This window comes from Canis lupus, chromosome 1 (genome assembly GCF_011100685.1).
Source record: "Canis lupus familiaris isolate Mischka breed German Shepherd chromosome 1, alternate assembly UU_Cfam_GSD_1.0, whole genome shotgun sequence".
NCBI lineage: Eukaryota > Metazoa > Chordata > Mammalia > Carnivora > Canidae > Canis > Canis lupus.
Window position 1 is genome coordinate 25,985,793 of NC_049222.1, and position 20,863 is coordinate 26,006,655.

The following is a 20,863-nucleotide window of genomic DNA, read 5'->3' on the forward strand; positions in this document are numbered from 1 at the left end:
ATATCTCTTATTCAGCTCTGCTTTAAGTCTTCCAATGATTTTACTTATTTGCTCTTTTAGTTTATCCAAACAATATATTTCAAGTCTCATAGACTGAATTTTGTGCCCTCTCAAATTCATATATTGAAGTTGAACTTCACACCTCAGACTGTGACTATATTTGAAGATAGGGTCTTTAAAGAGGTAAAATGACAGCATTAGGGTGGACCCTAAACCAATATCACTGGTGTTCTTGTAAGAAGAGAGGACTAGGACATAGACATGCACAGAGTGGAAACTATATGAAGACACAAAGGAAGACAGACATCTACAAGGCAAGGATAGAGGCCCTCAGAAGAATCAACCCTGCTGATACCAATTTGATTTATATTTCTAGCCTCCAGAATCTTGAAACAATAAATTTTTGTTGTTTAAGCTAATCCATGGTACTTTATTATGGCAGCCCTAGCAAACGAATACAAATTCCAATCCCCTTCTTTTGTATTTCCACCACAAATTGAATCTTATACAAAATGGTTACCTGGTTAAGGATATCTAGCTAGCCAGGTTCCCCAAGACTCAACTAGATCCTCTTAGAGAAGCACTGGTGATGAACTGATAGTGAAACCATCAGACATTGAAAATCTTCTGGAGTTTGGAAATCAGAAAATCACATTGATGAAATCATGTAATTAATCTGACCTTAAGTGTTCTTTTTCAGTAAGAGAAGAATCTGTTGACATTATACAATTTAGTGAAATGAAGAACACTTTTTAATTCAAAGCATCTCTCAACTGGTAGACAATCCACATAGCCCTGAAATTGCCCAATGCTGTACAAAACATGCCCTTCTGGAAAAGAGAGCGGGGATCCATACCAGCAATACAGCATTTTGAAATAAACATTTTTGTGGCAGGTGTTTTTCTTAAAAAATACTATAATAAATATTTGAGTAAAATTCATCTGGTGATTTTTGGGTGACATTAACTGACTTCCAAAAAGGAAGTCCTAAATGAGAAGAACATGTAGCCGAGAATACTTTATACAGCAAGGCTCTCATTCAGAATGGAAGGAGAGATAAAGAGCTTCCAAGACAGGCAGGAACTGAAAGAATATGTGACCTCCAAACCAGCTCTGCAAGAAATTTTAAGGGGGACTCTTAAAATTCCCCTTTAAGAAGTTCAGTGGAACAATCCACAAAAACAAGGGTGAATAGATATCATGATGACACTAAACTCTTATCTCTCAATAGTAACTCTGAATGTGAACGGGCTTAATGACCCCATCAAAAGGCGCAGGGTTTCAGACTGGATAAAAAAGCAGGACCCATCTGTTTGCTGTCTAGAAGGGACTCATTTTAGACAGAAGGACACCTACAGCCTGAAAATTAAAGGTTGGAGAACCATTTACCATTCAAATGGTCCTCAAAAGAAAGCAGGGGTAGCCATCCTTATATCAGATAAACTAAAATTTACCCCGAAGACTGTAGTGAGAGATGAAGAGGGACACTATATCATACTTAAAGGATCTATCCAACAAGAGGACGTAGCAATCCTCAATATATATGCCCCGAATGTGGGAGGTGCCAAATATTTAAACCAATTAATAAGCAAAGTGAAGAAATACTTAGATGATAATACACTTATACTTGGTGACTTCAATCTAGCTCTTTCTACCCTTGATAGGTCTTCTAAGCACAACATCTCCAAAGAACCGAGAGCTTTAAATGATACACTGGTCCAGATGGATTTCACAGATCTCTACAGAACTTTACATCCAAACTCAACTGAATACACATTCTTCTCAAGTGCACATGGAACTTTCTCCAGAATAGACCACATACTGGTCACAAATCGGGTCTGAACTGATACCAAAAGATTGGGATCGTCCCCTGCATATTCTCAGACCATAATGCCTTGAAATGAGAACTACATCACAACAAGAAGTTTGGAAGGACCTCAAACACGTGGAGGTTAAGGACCATCCTGCTAAAAGATGAAAGGGTCAACCAGGAAATTAAGGAAGAATTAAAAAGATTCATGGAAACTAATGAGAATGAAGATACAACCATTCAAAATCTTTGGGATGCAGCAAAAGCAGTCCTAAGGGGGAATACATCGCAATACAAGCATCCATAAAAAACTGGAAAGAACTCAAATACAAAAGCTAACCTTACACATAAAGCAGAGAAAAAACAGGAAATAGATCCTACACCCAGCAGAAGAAGAGAGTTAATAAATATTTGAGCAGAACTCAACGAAATCGAGACCAGAAGAACTGTGGAAGGGATCAACAGAACCAGGAGTTGGTTCTTTGAAAGAATTAATAAGATAGATAAACCATTAGCCAGCCTTATTAAAAAGAAGAGAGAGAAGACTCAAATTAATAAAATCATGAATGAGAAAGGAGAGATCACTACCAACACCAAGGAAATACAAACGATTTTAAAAACATATTATGAACAGCTAGAGGCCAATAAATTAGGCAATCTAGAAGAAATGGACGCATTCCTGGAAAGCCACAAACTACCAAAACTGGAACAGGAAGAAATAGAAAAGCTGAACAGGCCAATAACCAGGGAGGAAATTGAAGCAGTCATCAAAAACCTCCCAAGACACAAGAGTCCAGGGCCAGATGGCTTCCCATGGGAATTCTATCAAACGTTTAAAGAAGAAACCATACCTATTCTACTAAAGCTGTTCGGAAAGATAGAAAGAGATGGAGTACTTCCAAATTCATTCTATGAGGCCAGCATCATCTTAATTCCAAAACCAGACAAAGACCCCACCAAAAAGGAGAATTAGAGAGCAATATCCCTGATGAACATGGATGCAAAAAATTCTCAACAAGATACTAGCCAATAGGATCCAAGAGTACATTAAGAAAATTATTCACCATGACCAAGTAGGATTTATCCCCGGGACACAAGGCTGGTTCAACACTCGTAAAACCATCAGTGAGATTCATCATATCAGCAAGAGAAAAAACAAGAACCATATGATCCTCTCAATAGATTCAGAGAAAGCATTTGACAAAATACAGCATCCATTCCTGATCAAAACTCTTCAGAGTGTAGGGATAGAGGGAACATTCCTCGACATCTTAAAAGCCATCTATGAAAATCCCACAGCAAATATCATTCTCAATGGGGAAGCACTGGGAGCCTTTCCCCTAAGATCAGGAACAAGACAGGGATGTCCACTCTCACCATTGCTATTCAACATAGTACTGGAAGTCCTAGCCTCAGCAATCAGACAACAAAAAGACATTAAAGGCATTCAAATTGGCAAAGAAGAAGTCAAACTCTCCCTCTTCACCAATGACATGATACTCTACATAGAAAACCCAAAAGCCTCCACCCCAAGATTGCTAGAACTCATACAGCAATTTGGTAGTGTGGCAGAATACAAAATCAATGCCCAGAAATCAATGGCATTTCTATACACTAACAATAAGACTGAAGAATGAGAAATTAAGGAGTCAATCCCATTTATAATTGCACCCAAAAGCATAAGATACCTAGGAATAAACCTAACCAAAGAGGTAAAGGATCTATACCCTAAAAACTATAGAACACTTCTGAGAGAAATTGAGGAAGACACAAAGAGATGGAAAAATATTCCATGCTCGTGGATTGGCAGAATTAATATTGTGAAAATGTCAATGTTACCCAGGGCAATTTACACGTTTAATGCAATCCCTATCAAAATACCATGGACTTTCTTCAGAGAGTTAGAACAAATTATTTTAAGATTTGTGTGGAATCAGAAAAGACCCCGAATAGCCAGGGGAATTTTAAAAAAGAAAACCATATCTGGGGGCATCACAATGCCAGATTTCAGGTTGTACTACAAAGCTGTGGTCATCAAGACAGTGTGGTACTGGCACAGAAAGAAACACATAGATCAATGGAACAGAATAGAGAATCCAGAAGTGGACCCTTAACTTTATTGTCAATTAATATTCGATAAAGGAGGAAAGAGTATCCATTAGAAGAAAGACAGTCTCTTCAATAAATGGTGCTGGGAAAATTGGACATCCACATGCAGAAGAATGAAACTAGACCACTCTCTTTCACCATATACAAAGATAAACTCAAAATGGATGAAAGATCTAAATGTGAGACAAGATTCCTTCAAAATCCTAGAGGAGAACACAGGCAACACCCTTTTTGAACTCGGCCACAGTAACTTCTTGCAAGATACATCCACGAAGGCAAAAGAAACAAAAGCAAAAATGAACTATTGGGACTTCATCAAGATAAGAAGCTTTTGCACAGCAAAGGATACAGTCAACAAAACTAAAAGACATCCTACAGAATGGGAGAAGATATTTGCAAATGACGTATCAGATAAAGGGATAATTTCCAAGATCTATAAAGAACTTCTTAAACTCAACAGCACAGAAACAAACAATCCAATCATGAAATGGGCAAAAGACATGAAGAGAAATCTCACAGAGGAAGACATAGACATGGCCAACATGCACATGAGAAAATGCTCTGCATCACTTGCCATCAGGGAAATACAAATCAAAACCACAATGAGATACCACCTCACACCAGTGAGAATGGGGAAAATTAACAGGGCAGGGAACCACAAATGTTGGAGAGGATGCGGAGAAAAGGGAACCCTCTTACACTGTTGGTGGGAATGTGAACTGGTACAGCCGCTCTGGAAAACTGTGTGGAGGTTCCTCAAAGAGTTAAAAAGAGACCTGCCCTACAACCAAGCAATTGCACTGTTGGGGATTTACCCCAAAGATACAGATGCAGTGAAATGCCAGGACACTTGCACCCCAATGTTTATAGCAGCAATGTCCACGATAGCCAAACTGTGGAAGGAGCCTCGGTGTCCATTGAAAGATGAATGGTGGAGAAGATGTGGTCTGTGTATACAATGGAATATTCCTCAGCCATTAGAAACGACAAATACCCACCATTTGCTTCAACATGTATGGAACTGGAAGGTATTATGCTGATTGAAGTAAGTCAATCGGAGAAGGACAAGCATTATATGGTCTCATTCATTTGGGGAATATAAATAATAGTGAAAGGCAATATAAGGGAAGGGAGAAGAAATGTGTGGGAAATATCAGAAAGGGAGACAGAACATAAAGACTCCTAACTCTGGGAAACGAACTAGGGGTGGTCATGGGGAGGAGAGTGGGGGGTGGGGGTGAATGGGTGACGGGCACTGAGGGGGGCACTTGACGGGATGAGCACTGGGTGTTATTCTGTATGTTGGTAAATTGAACACTAATAAAAAATAAATTTATTTAAAAAAAAGAAACTCCCCACATAAGATGGGACTGACCCCCTACGAGATCATGTTCGGTCTTCCTCCACTTATTATCCCCAATTTAAAACCTGAGGTGCTTGCTGAGTTTGATGATCACCAACTCCTTTTCTCCCTCCAAATGTTACAATGAGGGCAGCCCAGGTGGCTCAGCTGTTTAGCGTCCGCCTTCAGCCCAGGGCGTGATCCTGGAGACCCAGGATCAAGTCCCACGTTGGGCTCCCTGCATAGAGCCTGCTTCTCCTTCTGCCTGTGTCTCTGCTTCTCTCTCAATCTCTGTCTCTCATGACTAAATAAATAAAATCTTTAAAAAAAATGCTACAATGAGCCCATGAGCAGGAATGGCCTAAGCTGAGGGACTCTATGAGACTGGGCCACCTTCGAACCCCCATCAATGTCGACCGGGTGACTGGGTGTACGTCTGGAGATACCAACACCAGACACTTCAACCATGCTGGAAGGGACCTTACATCATGAACCTGACCACTCCCACCACTCTCAAGGTCGATAGGATTACTCCCTGGGTCCACTACACCCATGTCCGGCCAGCTGAATCCTGGTTCAATCGTTCCCCCTGGCTCACTACCTTGTTATCCACCCTACCCGGACCCCTCATTATCGTCTTCCTCCTTACCTTTGGAACCTGCATTATCAACAGATTAGTTACTTTTGTCAAAGACAGAATCAGTACAGTCCAACTTATGGTACTTAGACAATAATACCAACCACTAGACCTTGTTACTGAGACCAACCTGGACCCATAATTGGCTCCTTCTTTAGGTTCCACTGAGGGGGGAAATGTGGAGGCCGAGAAAATGAGGGCCATTCAAGTTTAACATTGGCGCAAGACAGCCATTTTAGCTTCGGCAGCCATCTCAGGCCATCTGACCAGGCCACTGTGACGAGGTACTGAACTCTACCTTACCCCGGCTACAGAAAAAAACACAAAGCGTGCCCTTATCGGAATAAAGAAGCAAGATCTTGTGAGACCTCTTTCTTGGAGATTCTCACACCCCAACCCTTACTGAAAAACCCCACCTTACCCCTAGACCAGCCCATAAAAACCCAGCTGTAACCCCCCTCAGGGTCCAAATCCCTGCTCTGCTGTGTCGGGTATACATGGACCCAAGCTCGAGCTTATTAATAAACCCTCATCGGTGTCAGCTCCTTGGTGGTTTTCTTGGATTCACAATCTTGGGCACAACAGTTTACCTCCTTCTGTACTCATAGGAATAATGTTCCTAAAGTAATGTATAGAAACCCATGCTATTATTAATTTCGTGAGTTAATGAAAGAATTATTGGAGAACAGTGAGTCTTAAAAATCAATGAACACTTTTGAGACTGTCGTGGCCAGTTGGTAGAGGACAGATGTGAAATACCTGTCATGTGCGTGCTGATGTTGTGGGTATTTGCAGCAAGAAGATTCACTCTCATGGCTCTGGCCCACACGGAGTGGAAAGGACAGCCAAGAGAAGGGGCAGCTTGTTGTGTACCATGCCATAGGATAGAGAACACTGTCAACGTGAAGATCATCCACCCCCACCACAGCTGGGTCATGAGAAAAAAATGTCAAAGCAAGTGAAAATGCCAAACTTTCCAAAGGGAGTGTCAAAAGTCACAAATTCTGACTCCTTGTGAAAATCAAATTGAATTTCAGGTGCAAAAAGATTGTACTGTTAACAAAAAGCAAAGCAGGGGAATATTAGTAAGAAAACTGCCAAATAGAGGTGCTCTATATCCATAAAATCTTTTCCCCTTCATGTTGATGTGCATATTTAAAACTATTACATACAAATTTGTATAAATCCCTTCCACTATGCCACTGTGAGTTTTACTACTACAACATTATCAAAAAACTTCATTTTTCCACAACTAATAAATGAAAGAATATCTACAAATGATATTCAAAAGGTGAATATTTCTGTCTTAACATTACAGGTTGAAATTTTGAACCTTATAAATTTCAGATTATCACTGAATTCTTTATTTTTAAAGATTTTATGGGATCCCTGGGTGGTGCAGCGGTTTGGTGCCTGCCTTTGGCCCAGGGCGCGATCCTGGAAACCCGGGATTGAATCCCACGTCGGGCTCCCGGTGCATGGAGCCTGCTTCTCCCTCTGCCTGTGTCTCTGCGCCTCTCTCTCTCTCTGTGACTATCATTCATAAATAAATAAATAAATAAATAAATAAATAAATAAATAAATAAATAAAAGATTTTATTTATTTATTCATGAGAAACAGAGAGAGAGAGAGAGAGTAGAGACACAGGCAGAGGGACAAGCAGGCTCCATGCAGGGAGCCCAATGTAGAACTTGATCCTGGGTCTCCAGGATCATGCCCTGGGTGGAAGGTGGCACTAAACCTCTGAGCCAGGGGATCCCTGGGTGGCGCAGCGGTTTGGCGCCTGCCTTTGACCCAGGGCGCGATCCTGGAGACCCGAGATAGAATCCTATGTCGGGCTCCGGGTGCATGGAGCCTGCTTCTCCCTCTGCCTGTGTCTCTGCCTCTCTCTCTCTCTCTCTCTCTCTGTGTGACTATCATAAATAAATAAATAAAATAAAATAAAATAAAATAAATAAAATAAAATAAAATAAAATAAAATAAACCGCTGAGCCATCCAGGCTGCCCACACTGAATTCTTTATCAACAGCACTGCCGGTATGAACAATAACACATTAAGAAAACTAACTTTGCCATATCTCCCTATGATACTGCTAGGTCTATATAAATTAAGTATATTTAAAGTGAATTTAGACAATGTAATAACTAAACCTTGTTAATCTGTAAGCATTAATGATTTTTCCAGTTGGATTATTGCTTCCAAACTCCACTTCGCCTGGGCTCAGGAGTACTTGCTCAGGTTTTTATTAGGCTTGATGTGTACCTATGTGTATTCTAGCAAGACCCCCCTCCCCTTCAGTGAAGATCACTTGCTCCTCCACACCCTACTCTCAGAATGGTAGCTTATCCTTTCTCCTGCAGTGATCAACTCAAGGAATGCATGTAGCCTAAGTGGCCTCAAGGCATGATGAGGCTTTTCTAGGAGTAAAAACTGAACTCTTCCTTTGGATCTTGCTGCTATAGAATGAGAGCTTTATGTTGGGCATTACATGACCCCTAAAAGGACAATCTGAGTAAAAGCAGGAACAAGATCTAAGAGAAGTAGAGGAATGGCTGACATCTTTAAAGCCTCTGAGGGATAGAACTACATCTGAAACTAGAACTACTCTTCCTGTGATTTATAGTTTTTCAGATACATAAGGAAATTCCATGGGGGAGGTGTTAAGTAGATTTCATTTGGGGTTTTCCACCATTGCAATCAAAACAATTCTAATGGAGAGTGCGTGGCTGGCTCAGTTAGTAAAACATGCAATTCTTGATCTCAGGGTCATGAGTTCAAGTCCCATGTTGGGCATAGAGCTTACTTAAAAAAAAAAAAGATAAGTCTTGATAGAATGAATGACTAAACTTAGTATAAAATGTTAATGGGGCAGCCGGGGTGGCTCAGTGGTTGAGCGCCTGCCTTCAGCTCAGGGCGTGACCCTGGGGTCCTAGGATCGAGTCCCACATCTGGCTCCCCACAAGGACCCTGCTTCTCCCTCTGCCTGTGTCTCTGCGCCTCTCTCTCTCTCTCTCTCTCTCTGTCTCTCATGGATAAATAAATAAAATCGTTAAATAAATAAATAAATAAATAAATAAATAAATAAATAAATAAATAAAATGTCAGTGAATTGAGCCAAAAAATTAACCCTGCTATTAAATCATGGATAAAATAGCATTTCACCTTCTTTCTCAGAGACTTTTAAAATCTTTGTGAGGCTGTTATCACATTGTTTCAATATTCTGCCATATTCTATGTTACGATTAATTCAAACTCAGAATCCTTATATATGACCAAAGTAAATGAAACCCCCTTTTCAACTAAAACATAATAATTAAGAAATGCAAGAGCACCTGGTGGCTCAGTCAGGTACGTGTCTGCCTTTGGCTCATGTCATGATCCCAGGGTCTTGGGATCGAGTCCTGCTCAGTGGGGAGCCTGCTTCTCCCTCTCCCTCTATCCTTCCCCCCAGCTCATTTTGTCTCTCTCTGTCTCAAATAAATACAAATTTTTTTAAAAAATGAAATAACTAAGAAATACACTCATAACAACAAATGAGTGTACATACTTATCACAAACAAATGAAGAAACTCTCACCTTATGGTAGCATGCCATCAGCCTACCCTTAGAATCAGATACCACACCAGAGTTGTCTTGGTAATGACTACTGGGATGGGGGGGGACTCTGAGGGTCACTGGCATTGCATGGCTTCTTGTCCCCAATATTCACCACAATGTAGATAGAGTTGTCCTTGGCCAGGCCGCGGAGTCTTTTTTGCACCACAGTCTAGCCAAACGTAGTTTAATAGACATTGCCTCAAACTTACTATATTTCAGTGATTTCTAATCTTCCAAAATGATACTTTATTTGTCAATTACTTAGAACACAAGATCTAGGTTAAGAATCAAATCAGAAAAGATTTAAATTTCACACGCAATATAATCTTCATCTTTCTCAAAGTAGTGCCAAATCCATCCACATTGCAAGCATTATCCCAGAAATAAGAAGGGATTGAGGTGATGAGATAGGTGGAATGATAGTTGGTTTCAAATATCTGAAAGGCTCTAATGTGAAGGTGGTGAGTCATACATATGAATATATAATAAAGGCAGTACAAAGACTAAAGTTATAGAGAGACAGCAGAAAAGATAAAAATCTTAGCAACCAGAATATTTTCAAAGGAGTAGATTCACCATCACTGGTAATTTCAAATATAATATGGTGCATCCAGGTATTGAGACTCTATTCAGTTAGCAAGGCTCAAATGGAAATTAATGTCTGTGTTTGAATTCCCGCCATGCTAACATCCAATATGAAACCTTAAGCCTCCTTTTTTCCCTGATATTTAAAATGTAAATAGTTATACCTGCTACATAAATTGAATGAGATAATATGTATACTGTACCAGGCACAGTTCCTCGAACCAAATAGATGCTCAATAAAGAAATAATGGCCAATACGGATTTTGTAGCTACAAGAAGACAACCCAAGAAATTGATGGATTTACTGCTTTTAGAGGCCATTGGATTCTCTCCATCATCTCTCCTTTACCGCTGATGAGCTAATCTTTGATTAGAAAGAACAGATTTATGACTATTGCTTCAAAACCTTTGTGATAATATTTTGCCCTCAGGAAAAACAGGGCAATATTGTTAACACTGATATTCAATTCACTAAGACCTTCAATAAAACTATCACATATTTTCTTTTCTTTCTCTCTCTCTCTTATCTTTTTCTAAATAATTAATGTATTATAATGTCTTTTGTTAGTTCTTCATGGGTAAAACCCAAGGAAATATGGGATGTGTTATATTCTAAATGATAGTATTTAAATACATAGGGATGACCATGTAGCCCTCTATTATCCCCTTTAGGGATAAATATTACTAGGGAAGAAATGCTGGTTTTCTTTTAAACCAATATTGCCATTATATTAAATATTGGATTTCTCCTTTTATAACTCAGAGCTGAAAGCTTACCATTTGAAAAAATTCAAGACTCCAATAAGCTAAAATTTAATTGGTCACCTACCTTCCCGGTTTAAAATAATTCATCTGAGATTGATGATTATCAGGCTTCAGGATACATTTCCCTTAAGAAAATCAGTTTTATCAGCCCAGACAAATAGAGTAAATTTTAGTATCAGCCTCTTGAATTATTGCAAATTTGAGTCCTTCCTGCCCTGGAAAAAAACTCTTAATCAAGTAAACATTGAATTATAGTTATGTGGTTACTGTAAACATGGACCATGCAAAACTCAGACAATATTGTTTTTAAGGTGAAAATCCTGAGGTGGGACTGACTCACATCCTAGGTTGCAGCGTTGGATTCGACTAACCAATCAATTTCAAATGTCAAAATGATTAAAGGTATTCCCTTTTTTTGTGCAATATAGTTCTGAACAGATGCATGTAAGTTTTAAATTAGCAAAATTTAAATTACTTTTTAATGCATAGATTTTGCCTTTTAAAGGAACTACATATAAACTATTTTAAAAAGTAAATACACCTAAAATAACTTCATAAACCTTTCCTAAGTTTTATCCAGACTTTCCCCTAAGAAAGCTATGATTGAACTACAGCTAATTATTACTTAAATTTCTCAGACAAGAAAACAAAGAAGTTCAGATTCAGTTTTAAAAAGTAATAGTGATAGCACAACAGTGTTTAGATTCTACGTGTATTACTTCACTTGAAATTCTTACCTACTGTGTAAAGAAAGTAGGACAGTAAATTTTATTATCTCTGTATTATGGATTAAGAAACAGAGATGTCAAGTGTATAGGTTATCTGCCACATGATACTCAGCTAGGAGGTAGTAGGCTGTGCTCTCAGAAATAACACTTTCAAATCCCACACAATTTCCATTCACCATAATGATCACAATGCAAATGATAGTCAAAGCTCTTTGGAAACAGAAGTTCATTTATCTTTTTACTATTCCTACAAAGGAGGTAGGTATTCACGAGTGGGCTTCCTTTATGTGGGAACAGAGGTACCAGATATTACAACTTTTTCGCTTCGTTAAAACCCAATTAAGCATATTTATTATAAAAACTATATATACACATACCATTCATTAATGAAAACTACGATAAATAACCAACCAAGCATCATCAGCTCAAGTCATGCCAGATGGTACATGTTATGAGGCATTAGAGGCTTGTGAGTCCAGAACAGTAGATTGGTTGCCAGCAAGAATACTAGGCAAGTTTAATGGATTTGCTATTTGTATTTTACAGTATCACAGTTTTTTGTTCAGAAATCAAAGGGTAGGGCAGCCTGGGTGGCTCAGCAGTTTAGCGTTGCCTTCAGCCCAGGGCCAGGTCCTGGAGACCTGGGATCAAGTCCACGTCAGGCTCCCTGCATGGAGCCTATTCTCCCTCTGTGTCTCTGCATCTCTCTCTCTCTCTCTGTGTCTCTCATGAATAAATAAATAAGCAAACAAACAAACAAACAAACAAATAAATAAATCTAAAAAAAAGAAAAAAGAGAAATCAAAGGGTAATAACATTAACTCTGTGGATCTCTACATGAAATCCAGTTTGCGTCAGGGTCTGGGATATCTTCCAGATAGGGGCAAATGGTCTCCGTTGTGAAGACCCAGCCATAAATTCCATCTTCTGGGGTAACAATGATATGTGTGCCCTGTTCAAAATAAATGGGTGCAAAAAAGTTTTTCATAAATTCTAAATACCCACATTCTTTCCAAGTTTCAAATTTCCTTTACAGTATCCCAGCCAGCATAAGGAAGCTCAATACCTGCCCGGCAGCCAGTTTAACTGCTTTCTCCAAAACACCTATGCTCTTATTCACCAGGAGCAAAGCTTCTTCTTTTGGGACTGGTGTTTCTGTTCTCTTTGATAATATAATAGCATGTTCATATACTGCAGCAATAAAAGTGTCCAGGGCACTGACACTCAGAACAAAGAGGGCAAATATTGTCACATTTTGGAAAATACAACATAATCACCACTAAAATTTAGTGATCTTCGATAAATTCAGTCTTGTATCTGGTATCCCTGGAAAAACTGTTATGATAAGGCCCTGCTTGCTACCACCTATTTATATTTTCTCACAAATACATTACACAACACATTTAGAAAGGATGTTGTGCAAGAAAATGAACAGCCAAAAGTACATAATTAGATTGACTCAGGTATGCAATGCTGTTGTTGACGCTGGTTCAGAGGTTTATTCAACACTAAAAGTGAAATTAATGAACTGATCATATGAGTCCACCCCAATCCAAAAATCTCTTGGGCTCTTTTTCTAAATAAAATCTATTTTCCTGGTAATTCGATGTTTCCATTAATAGAGCCAATACTCAACTCTTCTAGAAGGCAGCCATCATAACATTGATTTGTTGTGAACTTATTTATGTGGCTGCAACAGAAACAGAACAGAGTGTCAGGTGAGCTCCAGCTTTAACAGAGTTCACAAAATGCTGAGGGAGAATAAATATACATGCTTATTATTGAGTTCACTTGTTGATGACCAGTGGCCCTCAACTTTTGTATTATAAAGGATTTCAGCAGGAACCACAGTTGCTGGTCTCTCTTGCAAAGACTGTCAAATAGTCTGAAATGTGGGAACCTTTTCTGAACATTTTGTAAAACACAGATTTTAACATGGTCAGTAATAATGAGTGTCCACTGAGTTGAGTCTCTGGGCCTGTCCAGCACTTGACTGATGCTGTAGGGTTCATGTGCTAAAAACCAAGAAGCTAGGCTTTGGGTCATACAGTTTCTTCATCTTTATAAAATCTGCCCATTTTTTAAGTGAAGTCCTCTTCCCTAAATTCTTGTATTAATACATCATCCAAAATCTCATTTTTAGGAGATGGTTTCCTTGTGCCTCTAAAAAACTAAACATTTTAAAGATATAGATAGAGTTGTCATTTATTTAACTCGAGTCTCTGACATGGTCCTCTGCTTTTCTCCCACATCTAATGTATTATAAAGTTTCTTTTAAACATCTCTTCCTGTTCTCATTTATTATGCTAAGCCAGATTCTGCCTTTTAATTCATCTCCCTACCTGCCACAATGCCCAAAGTTGTTCATTCCATCCATAGCCATCAGAGAAATTTTCTCTGAAGTCTTAGCTTTTGTTATGTCACTTAGACTCCAAAGGAGTCAGTGTTTTTCTATTCTTTAAAACAGTAATTCTACAGATATGGTCTTTGCTTCATGAGGGATAAGCAAGTTGATTTTGCAAGATATACTGATAAATACTTTTGATAGTTACAGATTGGGGCACCTGGGTGGCTCAGGCAGTTAGGCTTCCAACTCTTGATTTCGGTTTAGGTCAGGATCCCAGCCTCATGAGATCCAGCCTTGTTGGGCTCATGCTCAGCACAGGGTCTGCTCTGCTCCTCCCCCTGCTCATTCTCTGTTTCTCTCTCAATCTCTCTCTCTAAAATAATAAATAAAATAAAATATATTTTAAAAATAGCTACAGACTACCATGTTTATTAGAAAATTTATGATTCATAAATCAAATCTTTAAAAAACAATAAAAAGAGGGCACCTCAGTGGCTCAGTTAGTTAAGTCTCTGCCTTCAGCTCAGGTCATAATCTCAGGATCCTGGGAACCACTCCTGCTTCTGGTTCCTGCTCACTGGGAGTCTGCTTCTCCTTCTGCTCCCCCCTCCTCATGCTCTCTCCCTCTCTCTCAAATAAATAAAATATTTTTTAAAAGAAAATTTATGACTCATAAACCCATAGACAAGTAGAGGTTAGGATGAGGCAACATGAAAAATGTCCATCAATCTCAAAAGAATACTAAGTAATAGATGGTGTATAGTTAATGCAAAAATCATGAAAATAATGGCATAATGACAGGATTAGCTGAAATTTGGGAAAAGCTGGCATTGTTCAAGTTCTATAACCTGGATATATTTCTACAACTTGATTATATGAACTCTTCATTCAGTGATGTCAAATCATTCCCTGAACTATGCACTATTCTACTTAGATGATTCTATGTCTATTTCTCCCTGAAATGTCCTTGCCCACCATCTAAGTTCCAAACCCATGCAGAAGTCTCTCAAACCATCCCCAGTCCTAATATTTCTAAAGTCTCAGAGCATATTTTTCTTGTCCTGGTGAATGTCTGTCACTGTTTACTATTGTTCTGACCTTTAATTTAAATGTAATACTGAGTGATGCCTGGGTGGCCCAGTGGTTGAGTTTCTGCCTTTGGCTCAAGTCGTGATCCTGGGGTCACAGGATCAAGTCCCACATCGGCTCCCCAAAGGGAGCCTGCTTCTCCCTCTGCCTGTGTCTCTGCCTCTCTCTGTGTCTCTCATGAATACATAAATAAAATCTTTAAAAATAAATAAATAAATTTAATATTGATATTTTGTTTTGTATATGTATGTCTTGTCTTCTTAAATATGCTAAAAACTAATTTTGATGTATCTTTTCAGAGCATCCATGTCAAATAATTATCTAGATATAATGCATCCCAAGGTTGTGACCCCTGAAGGGTAAGAAAGTGTCTTGCTGACTGCTAAACCTCATCATGCCAGCACATAAGTGACTGGTGAGGGAGCTCAAATACATGGATGAATCTTGAATGAGGTCTTCTACCCAAAAATCCATGTTTGCACATTGCAGATTTTTGGAAAACTCTTGTGTTGAGATGAGGTTTACTTCATTTATCTTCTACAGTTCAGAAGGGTAAATCCAACTCTGATTCTTGCTTCTTGCCTCCAGACTATTGGTTAATTCAAGGAGAGTTCTAAATTCTCTCTTAATTCTTATATTATTCTGATGCATCATCCTCATAAATTCCTTAAGAATAGGGGTCATGTTATGATTCTCTCTGCTGCTTTTGTAGAGTTTTGTACCATGCTAAGCTCTGTAAATGTTTTCTGATTTGTTAAATTCAATTTCCTGGCCTAGATTTGGAATAGACCCCCTTGTTTGAATGTGAGTTCATTTAAAACATAGAGTTTCTTTTAAGGTTTACCTCTCTCATTCTAGAGTCATTAATACTAGTGCCCTCTTATTTGGGATCCTTTCTGATCCTCACCTGACATAGGGAAACCAGAAGGTTTGGAAATCGGAGATTTATATCTTCGGTTTGGTTGGTTTGGTTCTAGAATTTAAAACCCTTCTTTTTTTTTTTAATTTTTTATTCATTTATGATAGTCACAGAGAGAGAGCAAGAGAGAGAGAGAGAGAGGCAGAGAGAGAAGCAGGCTCCATGCACCGGGAGCCTGATGTGGGATTCGATCCCGGATCTCCAGGATTGCGCCCTGGGCCAAAGGCAGGCGCCAAACCGCTGTGCCACCCAGGGATCCCAAACCCTTCTATTCCAATAAACGTTTTCTATATCTGAATATTCCTTCCTTCTCCCAGCCACCCCTCTACCCCCCACCGTTGCTGGCCATGTGGCCTTATGTCCTGAAATAATGTCCTTCAGATACAAATTAATTTCAGAAAAAATTATCTGAGGGTGACATAGAAATTGTAAAACTGCTAGATCGTTTAGTAATGAGAAGAAGGAAACTATTTTCGTATTTCAGGTTGAAATTCTCAATCTTGTCTTGGTTCACCTGACTGTGTGAATAGAATCAAAAGAAAATATGGAAATTCTCCTCTACTCTCCCAGTTACCAATTCCAGGAAATGTACCAAGTTTTTATTATGTTGAAATCCACAGAGACCTGGATTAAGTGTTACCAAATGTGATTAGTAATGCCTTTGCCTCATATGTGTCTAAGGAATAAGGATTGTGGGTGTAAGTTATTTAAGCAAGGTATTTGTACATGATCTGAATGACAGTTTGAAATTACTGTGAGGTTAAGGAGAGTTTTGTATTAAATATAATTCTGCTTTAAAATATGCAAGACATATTCCCATTTTTTAAAGAGGAAAGCACTCTAGAATAAAATCTCTAAGAATTTGTTGGCCCTCCCCAAGTCTTTATTTCCAATATCCATTGTTAATCCTCCTCTCCATTTGTGTTATCAAGGTCCTGACTCTGGCCAAGAACTCCTTTTATAGGCTCTCCATCAGTCTCCTGATTCCACTCCTAACACCTTAACCTTCAGTCAATACTGTAAACCATTAAAGTTCCCTTAACCATTGCTCTCATTGACTAAAATGCTTCCCATATATATATCAAATCAAGGCAATCAGAGCTTTCTTCCACTTTCTCCCATTTTCGTTCTCCTGTTCTTAGCTTAGACTACTCAGATTACTATACTTTAATATACTCACTACTGCTCTGATCCTGGAATGATTTCTCAATAAATCCTGTCCCTTTACCTCAAATCTTTCCAGTCTTTCTTGCTCTTCTCTTCTCTGAACTTTTAAATGTACTTATGTCAGTAGCCGTATTGTTGATAAGATATGGTATTTTCATTCCTTATTGTACTGTTTCTCCCCCCTCACAGATGTATTCTCTGCTTCAAACCTTTCAGCTACCTGCTATGAACTGATAACTACATGTCTCTATCTTTAGCTCAAACTTCTCTCCTGAACTCCAGGGCTGTTTATTCAACTAGAAAGAGACTTTTGCGAGCTTCCAGCAGCATCAACCCACTTGCCAGCATCCGTGCCTATCAATTCTGCTTCCCCTCCTCTCTCTTTAAATGACTGCCATGTCCCTCTCTACCCTTGTACCCTGGATCCCAAAGACATTGCTGTAAGGATTCTGCTCCCTTACTCCATAAATTTTTGTCTTTTGGATTATTATCATCAGCACACAAATATCGTATTATATCTCCTATCTTAAAAAGAAATTGTCTTGATCTGACACCCCCTTGCAGTTCCTGCTCCATTTCTCTGCTCCATTTTACAAAACTCCTTTTATAGGGTTATGTACATTCTCTGTTTTAATTCCTTCCTTCCCATCAAGATTTTGCCCCCACGATTTCACTCTTATCAAGAGCACTGTTGATATCCACCTGACTAAATCCACTGGTTAATTTTCAATCTTGTCTTCCTTGACATGTTGGCACAGCTGTACCTCATTCTCAATTGTTTTCTTCCCCTGCAATCTCCTTGTTTTTCTCCTTCCTCCTTCCTGGTTTCTGTACTTGTTTATTTTGGATTTCTTTCTTTCTTTCTTTCTTTCTTTCTTTCTTTCTTTCTTTCTTTCTTTCTTTCTTTCTTTCTTTCTTTCTTTCTTTCTTTCTTTCTTTCTTTCTTTCTTTCTTTCTTTCTTTCTTTCTTTCTTTTTTTATGGGCTCCTTCTTATCATCTCTGACCTCTTAACATTACTGTATCCCGGATCTCAATTTTTGGAAATCTTTTGTTCCAAGCTGCACTCACTGCCTGGGTGATCTCATCCATTTCGTGGCCGTAAGTACCATCTCTATGGTAGTGACTCACAGCTTTATGTTTGTAGCTCAGACCTCTTCCCTGAACTCCAGATGCCTGTGTCCAACAAGGTCTCCTCAAAACCTGCATTCGGCTCAATAAAGACATATCAGATCAACATAAACAAAACTGAGCTTTTAACCTTCCCCTCCCAACACTTCTGCAGTCTTTCAGATCTCAATTAATGGCTTTTAGTCCTCTAGTTTTTCAGGCCAAAGCCCTTGGAGTTATCCTACTTCTTCCTTTGTCTCTCCCTCTACATACTTTCAATCAGAAGATCTTTTGCTACTGCAATCCCAGGCCAAGCCACCATCATCTCTGGCCTGAATTACCCCAATTCCCTCCTACTTGGCTTTGGTACCACTATTTCTACTTTTGCCCAACAGCAATCAGAAGGATCCTATTAAAATATAAAACTAACTGTGTCACTCCTTTGCTCAAAATCCTTCAATGGCATACCTTTCAATGAGTAAAAAGCCATGTTGTTGAAATGCCTGCAAGTCTCACTATGATCCAGCCTCCCGTTACTTCTAACATCAATTCCTAGTAATTTCCCCCATGTTCATGTGGCTCCAGTTGTACTGGTCTCCTTAGGGTTGCTCAAGCATGTCCTCGGGGGCATTTCTGCCACCACTATCCTCAAGAGTACTGTCTCCTATATGGCCACTCTGCATTTGGAATTTCCCTTTCCACTCCCATCTGCTCCATCCTCCAAAACACTAAAGTTATTTTTTAAAGTTATTTTAAAAAACTATTTAATTCATGGTAATATTCTACTCTAAACTCCTTCAATGCATCCTTCTGTTAGTTTCAGGATAAAGTCTAGACATCCTTTGTGCTTCAATGATCTGGCCCTCACCTCCTATTTTTATTGTTTCTCCTTCCTCTTCCTGCTTTCCTTCTCCCCTGCCCTTATCTACTGGACTCTTTATAGCATGCCATTCTTCCGTGTCTTTGCACACATGACAAAGTCTACCTAGAATGCCCTGACTGGTTTGCCCCAGCTGACCTTTGAGATCTTTGTTGTCTTCCAAGGTAAAATGGACCCACTCCTGGCCCTTATACTTATCACAGCATTATCATTCTATGACTTTTATTATACTGTTAAATGAGATGCTTGAAAATGCTTAGCACAGTGTGAGACATTTTCTAAGTGTTCAAATTTGATTACTATGGTTATGAATAATGGTGATGATAGTGATGCTCTGTCTCCTCTTCTAGACTGTGATCCTTAAGAAGCAGAACTTTCATGTTCTTCCTTATCACCATCCTGCACAAGGCCTGCCTGACATCTAGTAGACATCCAAGAAATTCTTTGACTTAAGATCAGAAAGACATCTTCAAGGATGTTCAGAGAAACACCCTTTATTTATAATAGGAATTAATAGTAATAATAATTGTAATAAATAAATAATCAAAAATTAGAAATCCTAATCATCTGTTGAACAGGCTAAACCACAGAAACAGGTCCAGGGACAAAGACAGTTGAAAATGATGACTCCAAGTCAGCTAATGTTGCTTCTTTGTTCAGCCCTGTAGTGAGAAATCATATAGACACCTGCTTACGTGTGGGCACAAAGCCTGTATTGTGACAGATGTGCATCCAAAGTTCATGGTTCCCACAATCCTTGTGAAGTAAAGAATATGGCAGGTCAGAGGAAGTCAGACAATGGACCTTTTGCTTTTCTGCTGTTAGTGGTTAGGAGAGGCCCTGACAGCATGCCTGGGACCACCATGCCTCCCACCTCTCCACATTTTGTTTAGGACTACATCATGGAGTTTACCCAGGATTTCAGGGCAGCCAGCCTGGCCATGCTCACCATATTCATCAAGAGGAGAGAGGACACACAAATATTGTCTTCACCAATATACCAGATGAGATGCAACCAGGAAAACAGAATCCACATCAATTATTTCAAGATAATTTAAAAGAGGGATTTGGTTAAAGAGATATTTGATGAATGAAGGACATGGAAGGAACTGTTGGCTAACAAAGAGGGCAACTGCAGAAAGCAGCTATCACTCCTGGTGTTGGTAAACAGAGGGAAGAGGGGGTGCTAGGTGCTAGAAGCTTCCCAGAGGAGCCTGTGGAGATGAGGCTCCGACCCTGAAGGAGGGTGTGCCCTCTAGCTGGAGCTGAGGAGCTAGGTCCTGAGAGGAGGGCCTCCAGGGAGCTGTAGGACTCAAATCTCTGGAGGAGGCAATGGCTGGTGATGGGAGTTTTTGAAGAAAGGCAATGACCCTGGGTCTTTAAGAATGGGAAAGAACTGAAAATTAGAAGCATCTCCTACCTGAGCAAACTACAGCTGCCAGGTGGATGGGATAATTCCGATTAGGTAAATGAACAGAAAGTCTTGCCCTCCCCCCTTCCAACCTTCTGTATAACTCTAGGCCCCCTATCATCAGAGTCTAAGAGGGAGCCAGGTGGCAAAAAAGAAATAGGTTTGCCTAGTCCTACCTAGCACACCATCACGAATAATGTAGAAAGGTGGGTTTGGAGCTGAGCGACAATAGCTTAATAACTAGTACATGCATATAACTGCACACCATCCAGCAGTGAAAAATGTGTGAAATTAGAGCAGTGCTTATTTACCTGGATTAAGCTCACAATTTCTTATATAGAAATAAGAAACACAGTGTATTTTTATG

At 39.3% G+C, this 20,863-nt stretch overlaps 1 protein-coding gene across 1 annotated transcript; it reads right to left on the reverse strand.

Annotated features, from left to right (window-relative positions):
- Positions 1-5,875: 5,875 nt before the first annotated feature.
- On the reverse strand, positions 5,876-20,498 carry LOC102155332 (vascular non-inflammatory molecule 3-like). The gene is given in 10 exon segments (XM_038525478.1): positions 5,876-5,919; positions 6,658-6,738; positions 6,741-6,765; positions 6,768-6,836; positions 6,838-6,951; positions 9,477-9,551; positions 9,553-9,679; positions 12,400-12,527; positions 12,642-12,831; positions 20,470-20,498. Coding segments are annotated over 10 exon segments (882 nt in total).
- Positions 20,499-20,863: the final 365 nt, after the last annotated feature.